At 37.2% G+C, this 21016-nt stretch overlaps 3 protein-coding genes and 1 pseudogene across 3 annotated transcripts in view; 3 read left to right on the top strand and 1 right to left on the bottom strand.

Moving 5' to 3' along the window:
- Window positions 1-288: 288 nt before the first annotated feature.
- Window positions 289-4152, top strand: LOC131797075 (uncharacterized; annotated as a pseudogene).
- A 3608-nt stretch (window positions 4153-7760) lies between these two features.
- Window positions 7761-13582, bottom strand: LOC131797077 (bifunctional peptidase and arginyl-hydroxylase JMJD5). The gene is made up of 7 exons (XM_066172164.1): window positions 13229-13582; window positions 11181-11388; window positions 10655-10768; window positions 9670-9824; window positions 8982-9073; window positions 8581-8653; window positions 7761-7833 (listed from the first exon to the last, which is right to left on the bottom strand). Exons 1-7 carry the CDS (start codon window positions 13480-13482, stop codon window positions 7785-7787), a joined length of 945 nt encoding a protein of 314 aa, XP_066028261.1. The 5' UTR covers window positions 13483-13582; the 3' UTR covers window positions 7761-7784.
- Window positions 13583-13650: 68 nt separating this feature from the next.
- LOC131797076 (ankyrin repeat domain-containing protein 49) lies at window positions 13651-15285 on the top strand. Its single transcript, XM_059114690.2, has 2 exons — window positions 13651-14247; window positions 14673-15285. The coding sequence occupies exons 1-2, from the start codon at window positions 13800-13802 to the stop codon at window positions 14927-14929; spliced, it is 705 nt and encodes a 234-aa protein (XP_058970673.1). The 5' UTR covers window positions 13651-13799; the 3' UTR covers window positions 14930-15285.
- Window positions 15286-15509: 224 nt separating this feature from the next.
- Window positions 15510-21016, top strand: part of LOC131797081 (signal recognition particle receptor subunit beta) — a 5578-nt gene continuing 71 nt past the window's right edge. The window contains exons 1-8 of the mRNA XM_059114695.2: window positions 15510-15623; window positions 16003-16097; window positions 16497-16574; window positions 17190-17275; window positions 18108-18167; window positions 19160-19236; window positions 19708-19762; window positions 20448-21016. The exon at window positions 20448-21016 is cut by the window's right edge and continues 71 nt beyond it. Of these exons, the coding sequence (XP_058970678.2) occupies window positions 15527-15623; window positions 16003-16097; window positions 16497-16574; window positions 17190-17275; window positions 18108-18167; window positions 19160-19236; window positions 19708-19762; window positions 20448-20661 (762 nt within the window). The 5' untranslated portion in view covers window positions 15510-15526 and the 3' untranslated portion in view covers window positions 20662-21016. The remainder of the gene's footprint in view (window positions 15624-16002; window positions 16098-16496; window positions 16575-17189; window positions 17276-18107; window positions 18168-19159; window positions 19237-19707; window positions 19763-20447) is intronic.

The raw sequence follows: 21016 nt of genomic DNA, 5'->3' as shown, positions 1-21016 counted from the left end.
TATCAGTCAATGATTCAATTCAAATACATAAGTTCAGTTACTAGGATAAAAGTACATGCATTGTTTCTTTTGAGCTAGGGTATAATCTGAATGAAAGAGAACAAATTTCAATTTAAAGAACAATTTTGGCTGGGGAAAAAGTACACAATGGAATTTTAATTTTCAGTTACGCTCTTGTCCTCTGACAACGTCGCGCGCGCTTTCGATTAAAGCAAAAGGTGTCACGGATGACGTCACGAAACAGTCGTCGCTTTTATCAAGGTATTTCCGCCGGCTGTGAATAACCATCTTCGCTTCGGTGAACGTGAATCGAATCTCGCATTACACATCGATCATCAAGTGTTGTGACTCGTTGAAAATTTGTCATTTTTGTGATCTGTCTTTGCGGGTCAACTATGGCTCAATTCGAAGCCCATGAGAACGATGTAACGGAACAAATTAAAACAATCGGGTCGAACGAACCGGCATCGAAAGGTTGGCAAGCATTCCAAGTCGTATTTTGGACGTGGCTGACGGTAGTGATTGTTATTGGGAATTCTTTGGTGCTTCTGTGTATTGCGTTAAAAAGCGACGAAATTCGTCCATGTTTAAGTTTTATGGGAGCCTGCCTTGGGAGATCTGATCGTAGGTGAGTGAAACAGAAAGGGTAGGTCTTAAAGGGTTAACTAATGATGGCAAAATTTTTCGTCACATGTCTAATCGAGAAGTTAATTATTTGTTCTTCGAATTACAAAAGAGGCGCAATAATTTGCATGCAGAGCTAGTAAACACTTGAATAATATACCTGCTCAATCAATTAAGCCGCAAAACCAAAATTTCTTATGCTAACATAATTTTTTTCAACCCCGTATTCAGGTGTACTAAACTATTCTGTAAAGATAGTGCATTATTTACAAAGAAAACGGCACGCAAACTACATCAGTCAATTACGAAAAAATATTAAAATTCCTTACATTCTGAATTTAGATTCTAAAAATTACCTCCATTAATTAAATCAATATTTTTCATTATGGAGATTACTCACTATCATAGCTTTTGGACAAAATATAAAAATATTTAAATTTATTAATGATCTACAATGGTTAGTTTTTATTGTGATGAAATTCATTAGTCATATTTCCGATGTTCTGTTTCGCAGCAAGGACATTTTCCAGATTAGAACCCCACGCTGCCGCTTGGCTTCCGTCTGATAATTGGCATTAGTAAATATTATCTTTCACTCTAAGTAAATAATTGTACGAAATTCAAAAAGGTTGAATACAAACAGTAGTGTTTAGATATCAGATCCTTCTTATTTTAATTTATCTGACTGAATAGAGTTTCGTGACCTGTGCCCTGTCTATCGATATAAATCATACGTCTTTTCTTTTATATGTAAACAAAAGGAAATTAACTTTTTTTTTCAACATTCTTACAAACAAAACCTGTTATTTTGCTTTTTTAAATCTTGAGCAGCTTCCTCTTGACTTTCTCAAGGAAAATAATTAATTAAAACTCTGGAACGTTTAGTAAAGAATCGGCCATAAAAAATTACCTGGTGACCTTTAGACTTAAAATGGTGTATAACAGTTTCAGGATTTCCGAGCTCACGTTCACGCCTCGAGGGCTTTCACGTACACATTTTGCACAATTCTGCTCTATCTTCGTCCTCACCTTATCACAAATCGTCCCTTGAAAACCAACCTTAAACAAAAATAACTTCAGTTGAAAATATCTGCCATCATTCTGAAGAATAGTTTTGAAAAATTGTTGCACTTTACTACAAACATTTCTTTTGTGTTTGTTTTTCATTTTAAGACTCGCGCTTACTGTCTGGTATGATATCGGATTAGTTTCATAAGTCCGACGTCAGCTAGATCAGGGCGTTTAGTCAACGACATCGTAACGCGTACGTAACGCGGCCATTTTGAAGTAGGAGAGTTGGTCAGTCGGATGTCGCGGAAAGGGTCTGCAGCGGACAAGGCAGCAAAACGGAAGATCAGGAAATCGAATAGGCAGTCAGCCTAGTAAGATAACTACATTCATAACAGAGTCGGGAAAAATTAAGTCCATCTTCATTTCCTCCGGTAGCCTGCAGGCGCCTCATATTACGACTGAATTGTTGGAAGTGGCAAGCTAAAAGGCAGTAGAATCCAGCAATCACAAGGCCAATCCTAAGCATCTGCACTTAACCGTTGCAATAGATTCAAAAGTGTACGTTCGGTTTTTCCTCAAAAACTTATTGCATACCATCTAACTCCTATGGTTTGATTTTCACTGAATCGTATCCTTCTACATTGTGCTTCTGAATCACAAACTCTCTGACCTAAGGACCGCTCTCGTTGGTGCAACCAGCACTTCTTAAGTTCGAGTAGGCTGTTCTATGAAGGACAGCGGCCGAATGGTTCGGAGGTCAAACATGACTGCTTGTGTCCGGTGTGACGGCGTCGAATGACGCGCGAAAAAGAAGTCAAGCGCGCGAGGGAATTGGCGGTCCCCTACGCATCTTTTACGAAGTCCCTCACTAACCGAGATCCAACCCTGCCCTTGGTGGCGTGGGCAAACTTTACAATGACTGATGACGATGCCATCACCTGCAAAAATTGAAAAGCTCATTTGAGTATATCGTTTGTTGTGGGTCAGATGGACGTTCATCGTGTATTTATACGTTGATGTCAGACTGGTCAATCAATACCCAAAACAACTACATCTACACACACAAAAAACACACACACACAATTACGCGAACAAATGATATGCATGCTTCGCAAAGTGGCGCGGTTGTCTAGTATAAAGGGCTTAGGCACCCATTATTGGATCGTGATTCGAAAATTTGTGTGGTCTATTGAGTATATGCTACAACGGTATCGTCCGTCAGTAGAGTTGTGATATAGTTCAGAGATAAAGGCTCCTAATGATAGGCAGGAATGCTTTGTAAGCTGCCCTGGAATTGAAGCCGGCCCTAATTCTAGTACGCGTACGTCTGCATTTTCTAATGGGAAATGGGATTATGGCGTACTAAAATTAAGTGTTGCGACTACTCTACTATTTTATGAACGAAACAAAAGGGTGACTTATTCCTCTTTCGAGCACAAACTAACAGTTTCCATATCTCATTTCGCAGGGATTTTTTGCGGTCTCTCCCCTCTACTAGGCAGGCAGCATGCCACGCCAGCAGTGGAAAGATGGGAAACGCTCTGTGTTACGCTTACTCTCAGTTTCTATGGGGGGGGCCTGTGAGTTCACTGTCTCCTCCAACCGTTCTCCAGTGCATGACTTGTGTTTCTAATCAGTCTTAGTACGCAAGCTTTAAACTCGGGCCAGTTTCAAAGCCTCTTTCCAGTATAGAGCATAAAGAAACCTTCACGCAGAAACATGGGCATTATGGCTCATTCTCGATTCACCTAGGCTACACATTCCATATTCTGGGTACCGCGGCGCCCTTGGTGGGCTGGGGAGAGATATATCAATGACGAACATTACCAACCTCGTCTGCAAGCCTAACTGGTCAGGCGAAAGGGACTCTCAAAAATTGTACGTCCGCACCCCCCCACCCCCTTCCATGGGGGATTAGCAGTATTTCCGCTTCGCTATTTTCCTAGTTGGTTGTCGATGATAGTTGTGTATATAATGATATATCATAGGTCGAAAGCGAGCTAATTCGTTTGCATAAGAGATAGATGACAACACACAGACCATTAGCCGATGAAGAAAAAAAGCGGAACGAAATAGCAACAAAATGCTATATTACGGACAGTGTTAGTAGTCGTGGGTATGTTTGTGTTTTGTTGGCGACCTCGCTAGCACCATCGCTACCGGCATGTTCCAAATTGTTTTTCCGCGCCTATCCACCCACACAAGTGGTTAGTTATTCATCTGGGTTTAATTGCTTGCCAGGCTGGCGAAACAGTGGCGGCTAAATCCACCCGCGCAATATTACTCAGCAGTTGATATAGAGCTATGCGGAACGAGTTCAAGCGAATGTTAACTCATTTGTCGGCAAAAAAAAAAAAAAAAAAAACAGCGGACACGCTAGAAGTAGGATGGATGCGTTGCGAAGTCGTGCGGAACCAGCTCAAAGCATGGCTATCGGCGTGGAGCAATACGATCACAAGTAAATAAGCGACCGAAGCTGTCAACAAGATTATGATAAGGATAACCGAAGGAGGATGAACGGTGAATAATTTAGCCAAGGAAAAAAAACGATGACAGACTCTTCTAAACAACATATTAATGGATCGAGTTGTTTCGTTAAGGACATTGGCGGTCAAAAATGAGGTAAAACCGCTCGGAGAGAGACTTGGGTATTAGAAATCGTGGTGTTGTGGATGGTTCTATATAGTAAGAACACGATGATTTGTGAAACAGACCAGGGATCCTTCCGCCGCCAGATCAAAAAAAAAAAAAAAAGTCAGAGGCCTGGAAAAAAAAAAAACACGGAGCCATCCCCATTTGATGCGCCAATTGCGACTAATCATCCGAAATTCGCGGGAATATTGGAGTATCATTGCACTTCTCCCTTAGTGTGAGCTGTCACCTCATCTGCGTGTCGATCGTGTTTCTTTGCCCCTTGCTTCTGGCACTGGCATTTTACAATCTTGTATTCATTTTCAACTTAAGTGGGAGAGTTACTCGCCGTCAATTATTTTTTGCGGGTATATGCCATTGACGGGCGGCATATAGACGAAAACTTCATTACTTGCTTTCATATTGACGTCTTTCTATCGTTGTACCAGACAGAGCTAAAGAAAAACAAAACGCCTATTTACGCGCTTATCACTGAGATCGGCGCTTGATAAATATGTTGCAGACACGATAGTGGAGATTTACCACACGAAATCGTAAAGTAGCCCCTCGAGGCTTTCTGTTCTTCATAAGGAACGAGAGGTAGAATGATTATAGCTTTGACTTTATATCACTTACCTGCAGACGCGTCCTAAAACAGGATCTCAAAATATCTTTGAGCAGCACAGGTTAACGGAGAATTATTAGTTCAGTCGCAAAAACGAAACGGCAAAAAGCCGGTATAAGTTAACCGGTTTGTAGGGAGAGAGTAGATTGACATACAACACCAAGTTCCACAGTTCTGCCCTCGACTCTCTGTTTTACTTACTGCAACTACTGTAATTAAATAGTAAATATATAGTCAGACTTCAAAATTTCACGCAGTGAAATTCATATAAATATCTTCTACGACTGTAAACAACAAGGTTTAAGCTAACATTGTAAATATTTGTTTAAAATAAAATGAAGGTATGTATTGTATTTAAGTCCCCAAAAGAGATATGATAGGGACAGAAACGACGATTTGTGATACGAAGTAGAATCATATGGAAATTACTAGAACCAAACAAAAAAAAAAGATTATAATGATGTATAAACGTAGCCAGTACCCTGAAATAAAGAAATATTAAAATTACTGAATCTCGAACAGGTTATGTTTCGTTCTTGTATGGACGAATTTCATAAAAGGAAGGTATAGGGCTGAAACGGACTGGTGGGAAAAGGAATTTCGAAGAGCCAACTCGAGCGCGGTCGTAAAACAAAAACAAAGTCATCGGCAATATTAGAGCAAAGGAAAATATTACAAAGGAGCAAAATGAGAGGTCAAAAAGAAAGAAAACAAGCAACCAGGCTGAAGCGGGGGGAAAACGAAAGCTGGCCAGTCGTGGGTATTTTAGTGTTTCACCTAATTGGTTGAGAAACCTTTCCAGAAGTTGCTGACCATCTATTAGCGCACAGTTTCTATAGCAAATCGGAGGGCATACTAAAGAAAAACCAAATCTATGTAGACATTTTTATTCGAAAAAATAATGTGCAGAACAGCAAGGAAACGACGCAGCGTAAAATGACGCGGTAAAAGCGCACAGAAGAACTAGGTTTAGACAACAAGTAACAAAGGGGTTTCCATTTCAAAGTAATTACAATTAGAAAAAAACAAGTATCGTTCTAACTTCCGCGTGCGTTTACCGAAAACCTCGCCACATCACATTGCTAAATCCGGCAATTTACCAGCGCTACTATGTGCACTGATTCAGCCCGGGACGAAAAAACTGAGAAAAATACAGAAAGACTACAAGGTGCTTTAGGCCTATAGTTCATTATGTTTGCCCTGTGATTCGGTCTTGTGACTTTGTAAAACATCATCAAGTCTTACTGTATAAAATCTCTCACAGGACTTGTCCAGTTGATTCCGAATGTTGTCCAAGAAATTTGTTAAAATCTTCCAAGGTTTTCTCGTCTCTCAAGAGGACCTCTCCGACAAAAGGAGGCTGCTTCTCAACAGAATTGTAATAGTGTAGTAACTCTATCGTACACGTCGCCGAGATTCGCCACGGATATTACCTGAGAAGTAATGACAAAGGGCAAATCAGAGCCAAAGACAAATTTGCGAAACGAGCCAATGAGACCTCAGAGAAAAATAAAGTAGCTGGTTCAAGTGCGGGGAAACATCAAAGTGGTCAAGTCCTATTTTTTTTTCTTTTCAGACTTTCAGTGTTGGCTGGGGCATGTAGGGAGATTGCATGAGTTTTCTACACCAATAATAAAGAGTACAAAAACAACACCAAAGAAATCACATTACAATGGGACCATTGATGGAAACGGATCAAAATACATGTACTATTTAAAAATTACTCATCATGCAGCTCAAAAAAACACAAGATAATGTGGTTTTACAAACTGAGCTGATAATGTAGATTTCGCTTTGCCAAAAGGCTAACGCTCGAAATGTCATATGCAGAAACTCTACTTACGGAGGTCAAATTTACATTATCAACTCGTTTTTAGTCCCCCACCAACGCATCACCACACTTTCCTTATAAAATCGTTCCCCTTAAGTTCTCTAATACAGTTTGCTGAAAAAAACCCTTATCGGATTACCAAGATAAAGACTCTGGTTTTGCTGTTTCAAAGGAGTCCTGAATTTCGTGGAAAAGATCCAAAGAGATAGAGTTTCCACGCCGTTGTAGCGAGAACGGAATGTGATTCCTGCGCTTTTTAAATGACACCGTCGCAAATAGTTGCTGATCAAAGATAAATCAAAATACTCATTTCCCTGTCCTTACCTCTCCAGGCAACGTTTGCCCCGAAGCCTCAATCTACCAGCGTCGGCAGGTACGGAAATGACGGGATCTTCTGTTAGGAACCATCCTGGTCTGTATCAAGTAGCGAAAACCCGATGCATGAGACAACAGGGGAAATTGAGGTTAATAGAAGCGATTGCAGATTCTGTAATAAGTTCGCAAATGTGTATAAAAACGGTCACGAAGTGTTTGTATGAAAGCCTCATTACTAAATGCCAAATACTGAATAATCTTTTGGAAGACCATCAAAAAGGTTATGGTAAAAAAAATTGCTGCGCTTTTGGAAGCTTATTATTATGATTTACCGTTTTTGTTATGAGTCTTTCCAGTGGTGCTCCCTAGAGGAATATCAAAAGATAAAGGACAGTCCAATACAAAAAAAAGTCTTTATATGCTCAGTAGGCACGGCATTGATAAAACAACGGTCGTTAGGACACGGCATCGTAAAACTAAGCTTAACAAAGAGACAAAGTTTGCGAGCCACTGCAAAGGCTAGTCGAAAGAACAGAACCTAAAACAAAGGGACAGTGGGAAGTAAAAAGAAAAAAAAGTATGAAAACGACCAGTGATCACAGTCGGGACATGTTTTAGTTAATGTAATATGATCTGATGGTTGAGAGGGTGTTGCGGTTGGTTAAGGCCATTCACTGAACCGAAAAAAAGCCAAAGCCAAACGAAAACCGGTTAGTGTACTTACCCCAATCAAAGGATTGATAACATCTATGTCATGATTCCATTGTGTTCTTTTATCACTTTAAGAAGCATAAATCTGCAATGCAGTAAGCAGTAGACTAACTTATGGTACTGCTTAACTTGGGGTTACATTCAGCCCAAATTTGTAAAACTTGACAATTCAAATTCAAATTCTTTTAATGTCCCACTTTCCCTCTCTTTTCCATTCTCTTTTTCCCTTTTCAAAACGAAAGATAGCATTACTCATTCTATTACTAGTTATCTTAAAGATCTGCTGGTGCAATTTATATGTTAGGCTGAATTAACCCTTTAACTGCCAAGATCTCATTAGTAATTCTCCCTACTGTCTGACATACAGTTCTTGTGATGTTAGTTTGGAGAATTTGGTATTGGATCAACTTATAATCCTCTAACTGATATTTTAGGATAGCAAAATGTGACAAGAAAATCAGTGACACCCTCAGCTGCCCTTAGTATGCCATTTTTTTTTTTTTTACTCATCTGTGATCTTGCTATTACTGAACAGGGAATATATTTGTAAGACAATTAACCCAATATACTAACTACATCTAAGTAAAGAGACAATGGAAATGGATGGAAATGCTGGTTATCTCACTCAGGGGAGACTATTGCATATTTTGTTATTTCTTAGGATGCTAAGGGCTAAATAGAACTAGTTTTAAAAGGAATAGTGACAGGAAATGCTGTTTAGTCTGTCAGGTCAATTTGAGAGGAATCATTTCATGGGGGTATCTACCACGGAGGAGATTGTTTCTCTTTTCCAAGGAGTTTTCCCTCTCCTTGGGAAACAGTTTTTACACACCTTAGCTGCTCTCCTGTTGTGAACTTAAAGTTACTCAACTTTGCTTTTGATGAATCTCCATTTTCTGAATTTACTGTTGGTGAAGGAAAGAACAGAGAGGATTTACATACTTCATAGTTGTGAAGTATATAAATTATAACATGGTATAAATGTGTGAACCCATCATTTGGAGTCAAAAGAAAAACACAGGCATAGCTATCCTATGTTAGGGCTATTTGTAAACTGCTCATGGCTACCTTCAATTCTTTTTCTCTTTTGTTTTCTTTGGCTCACAAGTTACTTTGAGATTTTAATTTGTTGGCATCATTTCAATTCTATTCCAAAAGTAACACAATCATGAAAACACTTGATTTTTTGGGCAAAGTATCCATCACTACAGTTTACAGCACATCTGTTTTTACCTTCACAGTCTGTTGAGTTAAATCTGCTGAATGGTGTCCACCAAATGTTCACAGCAATGTTTCGAAACAATGATGTTACTTGATGAGCCCATCTAAAAAAAAGTTATAGATTCAAAAAACTCAGGACAAGAAGTCATCCAAGTTGCAGACATCTGCACTGTGAAAAAGGCTACAACAAACAAATAAAAATCTGCCAGCTAAATATACAAATGAAGGCAGGAATGTTACTAGAAATTTCAAGTGTGAGGTAGGGGAGCAGAAAAACTGAACAGGTCAGATTCAAATCCTGAGGAAGCACCTGGAAGATCTTTGGATGAGAAGAATGCTATAACATTCTGACCCTGCTTTTGGACAAGTCACATGCTATCTGTAAATCTCACTGCCCGATAGTGGCCTATCAAAGACAGAAAAATAATCATAGAATATTCTGTATCAATCTTGCCATGTCATATTAATACTCATCAGGTTGAAAAGTTGATTTAGGATCAAGAAAAAAATGATAGAATTTCAAATGTAAACCATATGTGTCACAACATTAACACCCTGTTGAAAACTGTGGTTTTAGAAACACACCCAGTTCCAAGAGGCTGATCAGTGACATTACTTGACTTGGTTAGATTCAAGGCCTGAAAGCAAACAACTTTTTGGGAAGTAGACTCAGTATCATGGCATGGAAGAAACTTCTCACCCATATGGTATAAAAAGACAGTCCCCTGGCTCCAGATGTGCTGACCACCATGGAAGATTTTGCAAACTTGGATACTTGAACATGTCTACTTGATCAACATTAACACTGCAGTAATCACCCTCTCCATGGTCCATATCAATTAATTTGCTGTGTTCCTGAAAGTTTCAATTAGACAAACACTCATTTCTCAAAATTAGTAAAACATAAGTCAGAAATGATGTGCCACCTGTGAGTTTCAAAATCCCAACCAACGAAATGAGATCAAATGCAAAAACAAGTTGTGGGAAGAAAAGGAAAAGGAGAAATAGAATAAATTTAATTGACATGCTTTGCATATACCCACTGAACACCAGTTTTCAACAGATGCTATGGGCATCAATGATACGGCCTCCTAAATCCATTCAATGTTTCCTTTTTAGAGGGAGTTTCTATAGGAGCCCAGCTAACATGTTTCTCCTAAGACTCAAATACTGTTAGAAACAACACATAAACCACACTACTTTTGTATAAATATATATATAATATTATATAAAGTTTTAAGCTCCAGCTCTATATAGCTGGCATATATTCTGATGAGGAAGTTCTTGATATTCTGATTGAGTACTGAAGCCACCTTATTGGAGAAAGATCAATGAAAACTCAGAGAGGAAAAGGTAGTGGCAATGCATTAAGTGATTAAAAACAAACAAACAAACAAACCTCTACCCCACCAGTAGTTGGTCATTCCCCCCCTCCCACCTCCCTTGCCTCACTCAAGGCTCTCTGGTCCTTGAACTTATTGATCCATTATGGCACCTCAACACTCATTCAGAATACAAAGCCCTTGCCCATCACAAAATATTAACCATCTATAGAGTGATGTATTTTGATCAATAGATAACACATTATTTTCAGATTGATTTCTACCTCTTTTCAATCTTCATGTGAAAGTGCTCCTTGTCAGGCAAATGACTGAAATTAACCAATATTAATTGAAAATTCTTACCAGGTCAACTATAAACCACTCCTTTACTCCACTGATCATACAGTTAACATTATCCACGGTATCCATGTGAAGAAAAGATTTTGAACCTCCACTGCTAAACCACATTACTGCATCCTAAAATGTTAAAAATGTTTGAAAAATTTAAATCAGGAAAAAATTGGCAAATTATGTAGAACCTTTGGATAAATAATAGGGTGTTAATAGAGTTAATAGCAAGTGAGAAGATCACCTTTTTAAGTTAGTTATTTTATATGTGAGGTATAAACCAGGCTTCTTACATCCTTGGTGGATTATTCATTTTAATTTTGATAATTACTTTAAATTTGCCATTTTAGACTGAGACAACCCGGCAACTGTCCCATAAGAAGTAAAGAGGGTAAAACATTCTTTCTTTCTTTAACATTCTACTATGGAGACAAAAAAAACCAGTCATCCCTCAAGCAGTATGCATCCCCAACCAACCACAAAAGAGAGTAATAAGCCAGTTTAAAGTCATGACAAGTGAGTGGTATCAATCATTTCTTACTTGAAGTCTGGTAGTAAATCCTCCACATAACAGGCAGTTTGGAAGGAAAAATTCATCCCACATTTCTTTAGGCAAGGTATCCACCAAGTATCTATCTGAATCATTGTATATTGCCAAGAATTCAGAAAGCGTTAGATCATCAGCTGGTCTATTTCTGTTTTCTTTTTTACCATAATCCACTCGTACAGTTACACTGCCATACTTTTCCCTGTAAAATAAAAAATCATCTGATAAAAATATACTTCATACTGTCAATAACAGTCACAAACTCTGATTTCTTGGAGATCATATTTTGCAAGTCCTCACCAGCAACTTCAATTTTCATATCCAAACACAAGCACAATAACAGTAGCTGCATTTATTTAGACTGAGGTAAAAAAAGGTATTGACTTCTTAAAACAACTTAAGAGTTTGAAAAAATTAAGAAGCCAGCAGACAGTACACATGAAATAAATTAAAATACTAGGGTAAGAGACACAAACATATCTCACTCTTTTAGACAAAATTCATACAGATAAAGATTTTCTTTTTGTAAACATTATTTGTGGACACTCTAAGCTGTTGAATATTAATATATTACTTACTTATGTTTAAAGTTAATAGTTTAAACCCTGAAGTTAAGTTGCTGTTATTATACAACTGGCAGTGCTTGTGAACAATATGAATACTATGTTCTGATTGGTGATCTGAGCAGGCAACATAGGCCCATCTTGCCTGATCCAGTTTGCCTGCTTTGATCTTGTACAAGAAAACAAGATGTTGGCTGAGGATTTACAGAGTTTGTGGACAATATGCAATAGAGTCACAAACATGGCAGAAAAAAAGTAAAACAAAATTTAACATTAATAAAACAACTCTTGTGCTGCAACAGTTGATTTTCTTTCCCTGGCTCTTAAAATAACATGTCATTCTTGATTCATAATTAAGCAAAATACTTTTGCTATACAATAAATAATTCATTGACCAAGCTTGATTGATAAAGATGGCTGGATATTAGCCTCTTAATTCACCTCCATTTTTACATTTTTATAGACCTTGACTTCGTCTGCAAAAAAAGAATGTGACCTATATCAAGTCATCTTGACCTGGCTCTCACTCAATAGCAAATATATCATTTGGTCCAATAGTCCAGGAAAAATCATTCCTGAAATGGGCTGTTGTTTGAGACAGTGACGTTTTATCAGTGATGCCTCTGAAATTGTCAAATGTCAGTTACTTTGCAAAATTTAACATTCCTTATCAGGGCTACTCTCACCCAGGCAATAAAACTGGCCTGCTGTATTTGGCTATGCTGTTGCAGTGTCCCTGCCATTTTTGGTCATTTTCTTTGTCATTTTCCTATTTATTTTGATTGTTTCTGTATGGTGAAGTTAAGAAATATATAACTACATGTTTTATTTGTGATTTTTTTTTACATAGTTACATGTGCATTGTAGCTGACTTGGCACTAACTTATTAACTGATTAGAAGATCTCTGTTAAAAATATGCATATTTTGCTTTGGTTCTTTGAGGCCATTAAACCATAATGTTTACTTTTGACAGCTGGAAAACCAGTTCTATGAAATTTTTAGCTCTAAATATTGATTTTGAGTGATTCAAGATTTCAACTATGATATCAATTGACATCTTAATAAGCACTGAGATTTTGATTAAGAATTTAGCATGAACTCCTTTATAAATGAAAAGCCACTCCATGAAAACAAGATTGATTACATGTCTCTCTTTATTCATGCTTACTATCACGCACAAAGTAAATGGTAGACTATGTTAAAGGTCTACATGACAACTGTCAATAAATCTGAAAAATCACGAACTATGATCCTTTAATGTACCAATCCCATGTAAATTTCTAGCTAATATTTTCCACCGTCCCTTTTATCTTTAAGATTTTGAAGTAACCTGTCGCGGGTACGTGGTGGAAAATCTTCAATATTGACTTTAAAAAGGTAAGCAATCACCAAATAAGCACCAGCTTCAACAAATAAACTCCTGCATATATAGCCTGGCATGAGAAGTATAAGAAGTTTTAAAATTTTTTAAATCTTACCGTATGTAATTATCTGTCCACAGACTGAATCCTGGAGACAATTTTGCGGCTCCCTTGAAAATGACTGGTCGGCTAATTGATGCATATTCTTCGAAGAAATCTTTAGGACTTGGGATAAAATCTATTGACTTTATCTTTCCTTCTGACGGTCGGTGCGAACCTAACGGCTGCAAATGACCAGCAGGAATGCTTTCTTGATGGCCAAAAAGGAAAAATATACTAAAAATTGGAAAACAAAGGAGAATTCTAGACATGACAGTTCAATGCTGGTGCTCTTGACCAGCTAAATTATCAACAAAAAATTTGAAAACAAAGCGAATGTTTCATAATAAGTTTGTTTCCCTGAACACGCAATTTCTGCCAGGCGTTCTTTACGATGTTGGTGCGTAAGGCATTGTGGGGATTCCTTTAGGGTATTTCAACATGGTGGACGAGATCGCGAAATAATATTATGTAATAATATTGTGTAGGAGAAGTGAAAAATTTGGAAAATGAAATGGAATACTTACAAATTAACAGCCTAATATAACAAAATTGTCGTGTATTAAATTGACTGCAGGTGAAATTGACGATGGCAGATGAGTTTCCGTCCCTAGATTCATCCCTTGAGGAAGATATTCGTCACGCCAGAAACTTAGGGGAAAACCAAGTGAAAGCTGAAAAACCTGATGTTATAGACTTCCTTCCCGCATCAAGTATTCTCGTTGATGAAGAACAAGAAGCTAATAATTCAAACACTTTAACAAAAATCGAAGAAGAAAAATCGGACCGGGAGCTTACACCGGTACCTGAGGTTCTTCTTGAGTGCGCTGAAAATGGAATGGTTGATCACGTAGAGAGAATATTAGATCAAGACCCATCTCTTATTAACTGTAGGGATAGCGACGGTTACTCGCCGCTTCACAGAGCTTGTTACAATGGACATTTGGACGTGGTTAAAGTTTTCTTGCAAAGAGGAGCTGATGTTCAGGCTAGAACAGAGGATGGATGGCAACCATTGCACTGTGCATGCAGATGGGGTGAATATGAGCTTCATGCATTGCAAGTTGTAACGGAATTATTTTAGGGATCATCCAGTCTCAAATGACTGTCTTTTAGAAAATGCTTGGTTTTAGTTGGTTCATGGGCTGTTCTTTTCTTTATGCTCTTTGATCAAATCTTGAGATTTCTCATTTACTGTATGAAATTTTGTGCAATTTGAGCTGGAGGTGCGCTGGGAAAAATTACACCAATGCATTGTATTACATGTCCTGCAAAGGGCGTTTGTATACCCTCAATCAAAAAATGTATGCATCACTCTTCTAAACTCATGACTTAACTTGTAAGTGTAGAATCCAAAAAGTGTTTGGAATAACCTGTTATAAGTTATTATTCTTTTAGCATTTTGATGGAATTGGTGCTTGCTTGATACTTGCTTGATCTATTCTTCTCCTCTTGTTCACAGGGAAGACTAAGGTGGCATCTTTACTTTTGCAAAATGGTGCTGATATAAATTCACAAACCAACGGCAAGCAGACACCCCTTCATTTTGCAGCAAGTGGGGTTGGTGGAACTTCAACATTGCAATTGCTGCTGTGCAACAGATGGCTGGATGCCAGCCTCCTAAACATGCAGAATGAAACAGCACTAGATATAGCTAGACGAAGTGGAAATCACTATAAACTGTTTGAAATTGTTGAAGATTGTATCAATGTTAAATAATAATACAATACTTTGATAAGTAAATTAATTATAGTACATTGACTTACGTTCATCAAAGAGTACTTGTAAAAATGGAGGTTTCAGATGCCATATGCTTGCAGCACTGTAATACAATAGAATTCTTTGTCTCTCATGTATGTTTGCAGCACTGTAATACAATAGAGTTCCTTTTTTCTCAAACTCCCAATGAGTCTAACTAAAAGTGGTCTTCTTTCACCAACTAACCAATCTTTGATTTTCCAGACCTTCATATAGTTGAAGCCCAGAATTCTTTATCTGATGACCATTTTACAACCAGTATAGCCCCCACCCCTCCCCTGCAAAGAAAATAATTGTGATTCTACTTCAAAGATTATGTTCCCTATTTGACAACTTAATCCTGGCGTCTGAAAAATTTTCAATGCTATTCTTGTTGCGTAAGTCTCATATTCATTACCACCGATCTTCTTTGAAAAACGGATATTATTTTTCTCACACTGGCGTTACCTACGCTTGGTCTTTTTATGGAGTGCAACAGGAGAATACAGTGCGGCTTAAACGACATCATTTGGGATCAACTTCCGTACCGTGGGCTCACAATGTTTTGTTAGTTTCAACATGGCGACACGTTCACTTATCATCGATCTTTTCAAAAGCCCCAATGGAACATCGTATGGTGTTCTTATCGCTGTCTTCATTGTCGTTTTGACTACAGGTTTCGCTTCTAAGTTATTCATTTGCTGTTATCGATTAGCTTTGTGGATTGATTTTATGTGGAACCTAATGTCGCCTATCAGATCAATGACGTGTGCTTTATGATCAGTTTCCCTTCATTGATCGGTTCGTTGATCTATATCAATATATATATAAAAGGGAAAGCATTAAGCAAGCTGAGTTCACTGAAATTCAGGATAATTTTCTTAATGACAGGCAACCGGCTACTTAGTGTTGCTGAAATCAAACAATAACTTTCGGAGACTGAAAAAGAGAAAAAATCGTGTTTGTGAAAACACAGGTTGATTATTTCAATTTATTTTCCTTGAATTCTATCCCGGAGAAACTAGAGGTAATTCTCATTTTTTTTTCTCTTGCAGTCCTTTACCTTTTGTTTGGTAGGAGTCGATCTAGAGGACGTGGGATCCTGTTCGTTGGACTAACAGATGCTGGCAAAACGCTACTCTTTAGCAGAGTAAGCTAAAAATTTTGAACCCTTCTCTTCTCTGTCATCAAAAAGTTATAACTTTTCAGGTTATTGATAGTCATCGCCTGCTTTCCTGAGCAGGGACTGATGTAAAAAACGCTCAAATTAAGCTGATATTGATATGAAATCGACAGCAATATTTTACATATTTATATGTATATTTATGTTATAATATTTACAATATTTAAAGCTGTCAACATTCTGTTTGATTATTAGTAAATCACGTAGCTATAGATAATGGGCACTCCAGTCAAAAATTCCTTTCACTCATGAAACATTCATAGCACCTTTTTAAAACTAGAAAATATTTCATTATGTTGAAGAGGGTATGTTAGAATACAGATAAAATGTATATTAAATAATTAACCTATACCCTTTTTTTCTCAGCTATCTAGTGGAAAACATGTGATGACACACACTTCAATAAAAGAAAACAAAAACCTTTACAAAGTAAAAGGCAGAAAGGTAAGAAGTTTTCCCAGTTAAGTTTACATGTAAATGTGTCTTTTTAAATTACAGATCCATTCATGCAGGTCTGATAACTGCATATGATAATCTGCCATGATTGTAGCTAGAAAGTCACTTTTGTTTTCATTATAACTAAGTATAAAGTATAGAAGGGATTTTTAAACCAAATAGAAATAAAAGAAATGAGATAATTGTATCTAACAGTAAATACTAGTTGGTAACATGGTCTTATCCTTTGGCTGAAGATTTTTTATGCTGGATAACAGATGCTTGTCAAATGGTTCAACCAGGCTAACAATTTTCCAGTCAAAGCCTAAATTTTTGTGGCAGTTGTTTGATGACCAACTTTTTTACAGCCTTGGTCATTATCACCAACAACACCATTCAAGTTAAAGTAGATTAGCTCATACTTTTTAACTGACATTTTTTTTACTTAAATCCAGTGGGAAGGTTTAATAGAGAAAATTAGTGACTGTTTGGGCCAGGATACTTTCTTTAAATTCAGGTATAAATCTTCGACTGAGAAATGGTAAAAGTAAATAATCCTATTGTTTCCAAGTTGATCATTTAAATATGTCTTCGTCAACATGTTTCTTGTTATTTTATACTCAGAGTGGCAAGACACTGGATCTAATAGATTTACCTGGTCATGAGAGAGTGAGGTCAAGATTTGTAGAACAATACAAGAGCCAGACAAGGTAACAAGGACTCAGAAGATATATGTAACATAAGAAAACTAAGCTCAAAATGGACAATGAAATAATTGTCAAACCAAGAATTCTTTTGTTTCCATCCAATTAGAGAACTTTGAGAGCTGTCTTCAGATCCCTTTTTTTTTTTTTTTGCTATGACATTTCACAAATGGTTAGACATTGTAGTCTTCTTGGATAACAATGTGCATCTTTGCTGTACTGTTTAGCAGGTGACCTTAAAGATCCCACAAACATCTTGTTAAATATGTGAAACATATATGTAACTCCTGGTGTTGTGGTCTGGTATTGTTATTGCTTAGATAGGCCCTCATTTGAACCAGCATTAAAGCTGAACTGGACCTCCCTTTTTACACATCTCAGATAAATAAATAAATAGATATTTGTCCCTAATTGTACTAAGTGGTCCATTTGCCTAGAATATATTTTCAATTGGTTTCTGAAACAGTAAGTAACTTGGAGTGTTAATTAGTTGGTTGCCATTCAATCTAAGGCTACCACCACCCACCCCTCCCCCCTCCCTCCATGTCTCAGCTTATCATCAGGTTTCTTATGATGTGCAGTTGTACTCATTAATACTTATGGTACTTATGGATAAAGAGTTTCTTGCCCAAGAACACACCACAATTTCCTGGCTTGGCTTGGGCTGGAGGCAAGACCTTTCTAATCCTCACTTGACAGGATGATACTTTATTGTAATCTGACATGCTTTAATGAATCTTGAATTTAATGTAGCAGTGTTGCAAGTTTGAATTAAAAACCTTTACTTTCTCAAATAAACACCAATTGGTACTTACAGTTTTTAATTTGTTTTTATCAGAGGGATTTTGTTTGTTGTTGATAGCGTCAACTTTCCACGAGAAGCAAGAGATGTGGCAGAGTGAGTGTTGCCTATATAATATATTTAATACATGTTAAGAAAGCATTAATTTGTACATTGCCATGAGTAAGAGTAAACATCTTTTCAAAGAAAACCTTGTGTATGCACTATTTCTATTGATATTTAAAAAAAATTCAGCTTAAGAATTGTGTACCTCTTTTTTCTGGATTTAAGTTTGCATCTTAAGAAAAGAAACATTTTTATGAAACTAAATTTTAGCTGCAGGAGACTTCTAAAAACACATGAAGTAAAGGATTTTTCATACTTGCAGTGACCTTATGACTTCAAATTTTGAAACTTCTGCAGTTTCATGTAACTCAAGCCTGAGAAAGGTATCATTTTTGGGGTGTAGAAACTCCAGACAGTCCATTTCTAATACATAGAAAATATCCTCAGCCAATAAGCTGCTAATGCAGCTTATGATGGTCTAAGTATCAATTCACACCTTAAATAACACCATGTTTAAATGCCCCATCATTCAAATAAAAATAGGTAATAACATGATTTGGAGTCCAATTTAGGGTAAATAAGCACAAGTCATGTAAATTTTTCAAAGATAATAAAATTGCAGGAGCCCTTATGGTGCACTCTATTTTTAGTCTGAAAAATTTTATAAGTGCTAATTGCGCCAAATTGCAAGAGAAATCATGTTATTACCTGTTAATAATGTATATGAAAAAGCATGGCAGAAAGTCATGACAGATAAAATTTTAAAAGCGTGTGTGGGCTATTTGTAACTTGTACTTGTGTTACAACTTTGCACTCATGTTACAACTTTGCATTTGTGTAACATGAGAATGCACTTGTTTTCAACCAACCAGAAGTGCATAGTTTTTTCATGTACATTATTACATAAGAATATATGTGATAATAAAGAACACTACAATTTGATACAATTTACAGAATACTGGCAGAGTTTCATATTAGGCAACATTTTTTTTATCATGTCTGTACTGAGTTGTAGCTTAAAATCTTGTCTGACCTTTGTATAGGATAATGTATGACATTCTTGGTGACAAGTATTTATCCAAATCTACTTCCTCTATCCTGGTTGTATGTAACAAACAAGGTGAGCTTGTCAGGGAATCTCCTGAATTTATTTTTTCCAATAAACTGACTGATACAGCAATATTAATTCTGATGGGTTTCTGTAAGTAAACTTATTCAAATATTGCCTACAACTTCTATTTGTAACATCATTTCTTACGTTACATTCCATAAAACCTTTTTGATATAAAATACTTACATAACAAAATTCGTCAAAGATGATTTGGTCCATCAATTTATAGATGGTTACCTTTTCATGTAACTGTCCTTTTACAAAACAAAAAAAAACATTTCAAGTTTTCTCCCAACATTCCAAATTGGTTATTATGTGACTGGTAAACTGATAGAAAGTGCAGCCAGTTGTTTTCTTTAGATAAACTTAAAGCAAAACTCATTATTTTTTAATTTACTAGTGCAATAAATGATAGGTTTTTGACCAATCATGATGCTTGTAGCATGTAGTTTTGTAGTGACTCATAAATTTCCTTTTCAGACCTTACAATGGCCAAGTCGCAGAGTGTAATAAAATCTCAGCTGGAAAAGGAAATGTAAGAAAAATCTTTCACTTTTGATGGTTTGACTCCTTCAATGCATTGGGTGGTAATCTGACCTCATTTCAGTGTTTGCATTTCATTGGTTGCATAATATCTAATATTTTCATAATTTACTCTCTGTGTTGTATAACCTGCTACATTTGATACTTGATTGATTGTCTTAATTTTGGCAACAAAATGTTTTCTGGGGGAAAGGTTGTGAAGCTGTGAGAATTGATCACATCATGGCTGTCATCTTTAAAGGTCCTATGATCTTAGCAAAAAAACAAAGTATTGTTTGAAGAACGAGGTATTGTACTTTCTTGTACATGCACCAACCTCCTTTAGTTTCCAGAATTCATGAGGTGAGGTTTAAATTTCTCTCAGGTTTCGAAGAAAGCTACGAGGAGGGAAACAGGATGCTATACGATTACAGTCCCACCCCCCCCTCCCCTTTTCACCCTCTTCCCCCCCCCCCTCCACTCTAGTGTTTTCTCAACTTTCTCTCTTAGTTTGCCGGTACAACTGTACTTCTCTCTACTTCTAGTCGGAGTGGGGCTCTGTGAGGGTAAATAATCTGTGGTAGTGGATAAATTGGTAAAGAATTAAAAGCTTTCTGTTTCAATCTGGAGTCCAGGCAACTGCTCCCTCTACATGGATTAAGCTAACGGCTCGACGTTCCTGTTTATTGTTTTATTAGCAACACACTTCGCGTCACGCGTGCCGCTGCCCTACAAGGACAAGATGGCGGCCCAACCAATGACGCTGCGTATGTCGGAAAGAAGGGCAAGGATTTCGAGTTCAGTCATGTGTTACCGCTGACCGTGGAGTTTGCAGAGTGCAGTGCCAAGGGCCAAGTAGAGGGAGAGGCTGACATCACTGCTGTGGAAAAATGGCTGGAAAAGATCGCATGAATTGATGTTCTGTTTGTGAGAAGAAACTGTGTTCAAGAATCTTGAAGATGAAATTAAGAAGTATACAGTAAAGTATCGAGAGTAAATGCAGAGCTGCTTTTGTTTTCCTTTTCTACACTCTGCAATTAGTCTCGAAAACTCCTACCACCTTCCAAGCCAATCAGATGCAAAACTAAAACTACTTGCGAGTTGACCACGCGTTTAAATCTTTTCCCCTCAGTTAAGTGGCCTGCTCGCGATATTTTACAATACTCCGATAAGCCGTTGTGATAACTACAGTTTTGGCTTCGCGACTGGTATTTGCCGTTTGGTTTGTTTAAGTATCTCTTACCTGGATATTCCTGTAAAGTTTAAT

Source organism: Pocillopora verrucosa, chromosome 9, assembly GCF_036669915.1.
Source record: "Pocillopora verrucosa isolate sample1 chromosome 9, ASM3666991v2, whole genome shotgun sequence".
In the NCBI taxonomy this organism is placed as follows: domain Eukaryota; kingdom Metazoa; phylum Cnidaria; class Anthozoa; order Scleractinia; family Pocilloporidae; genus Pocillopora; species Pocillopora verrucosa.
Note: the sequence above shows the minus strand (reverse complement) of the source record. Positions and strands in the feature narration are given on the sequence as shown.

What these genes read in the sequence shown, in the direction of transcription:
- LOC131797077 (XM_066172164.1), bottom strand. Translation starts at nt 13,482, where the DNA reads ATGTCTAGAATTCTCCTTTGTTTTCCAATTTTTAGTATATTTTTCCTT. An exon ending in TGGACAGATAATTACATACG is followed by an intron (nt 11,389 to 13,228) that starts GTAAGATTTAAA and finishes TTTATTTTACAG; the next exon opens with GGAAAAGTATGGCAGTGTAA. An exon ending in GATTTACTACCAGACTTCAA is followed by an intron (nt 10,769 to 11,180) that starts GTAAGAAATGAT and finishes TTAACATTTTAG; the next exon opens with GATGCAGTAATGTGGTTTAG.
- LOC131797076 (XM_059114690.2), top strand. Translation starts at nt 13,800, where the DNA reads ATGGCAGATGAGTTTCCGTCCCTAGATTCATCCCTTGAGGAAGATATT. An exon ending in GCACTGTGCATGCAGATGGG is followed by an intron (nt 14,248 to 14,672) that starts GTGAATATGAGC and finishes TCTTGTTCACAG; the next exon opens with GGAAGACTAAGGTGGCATCT.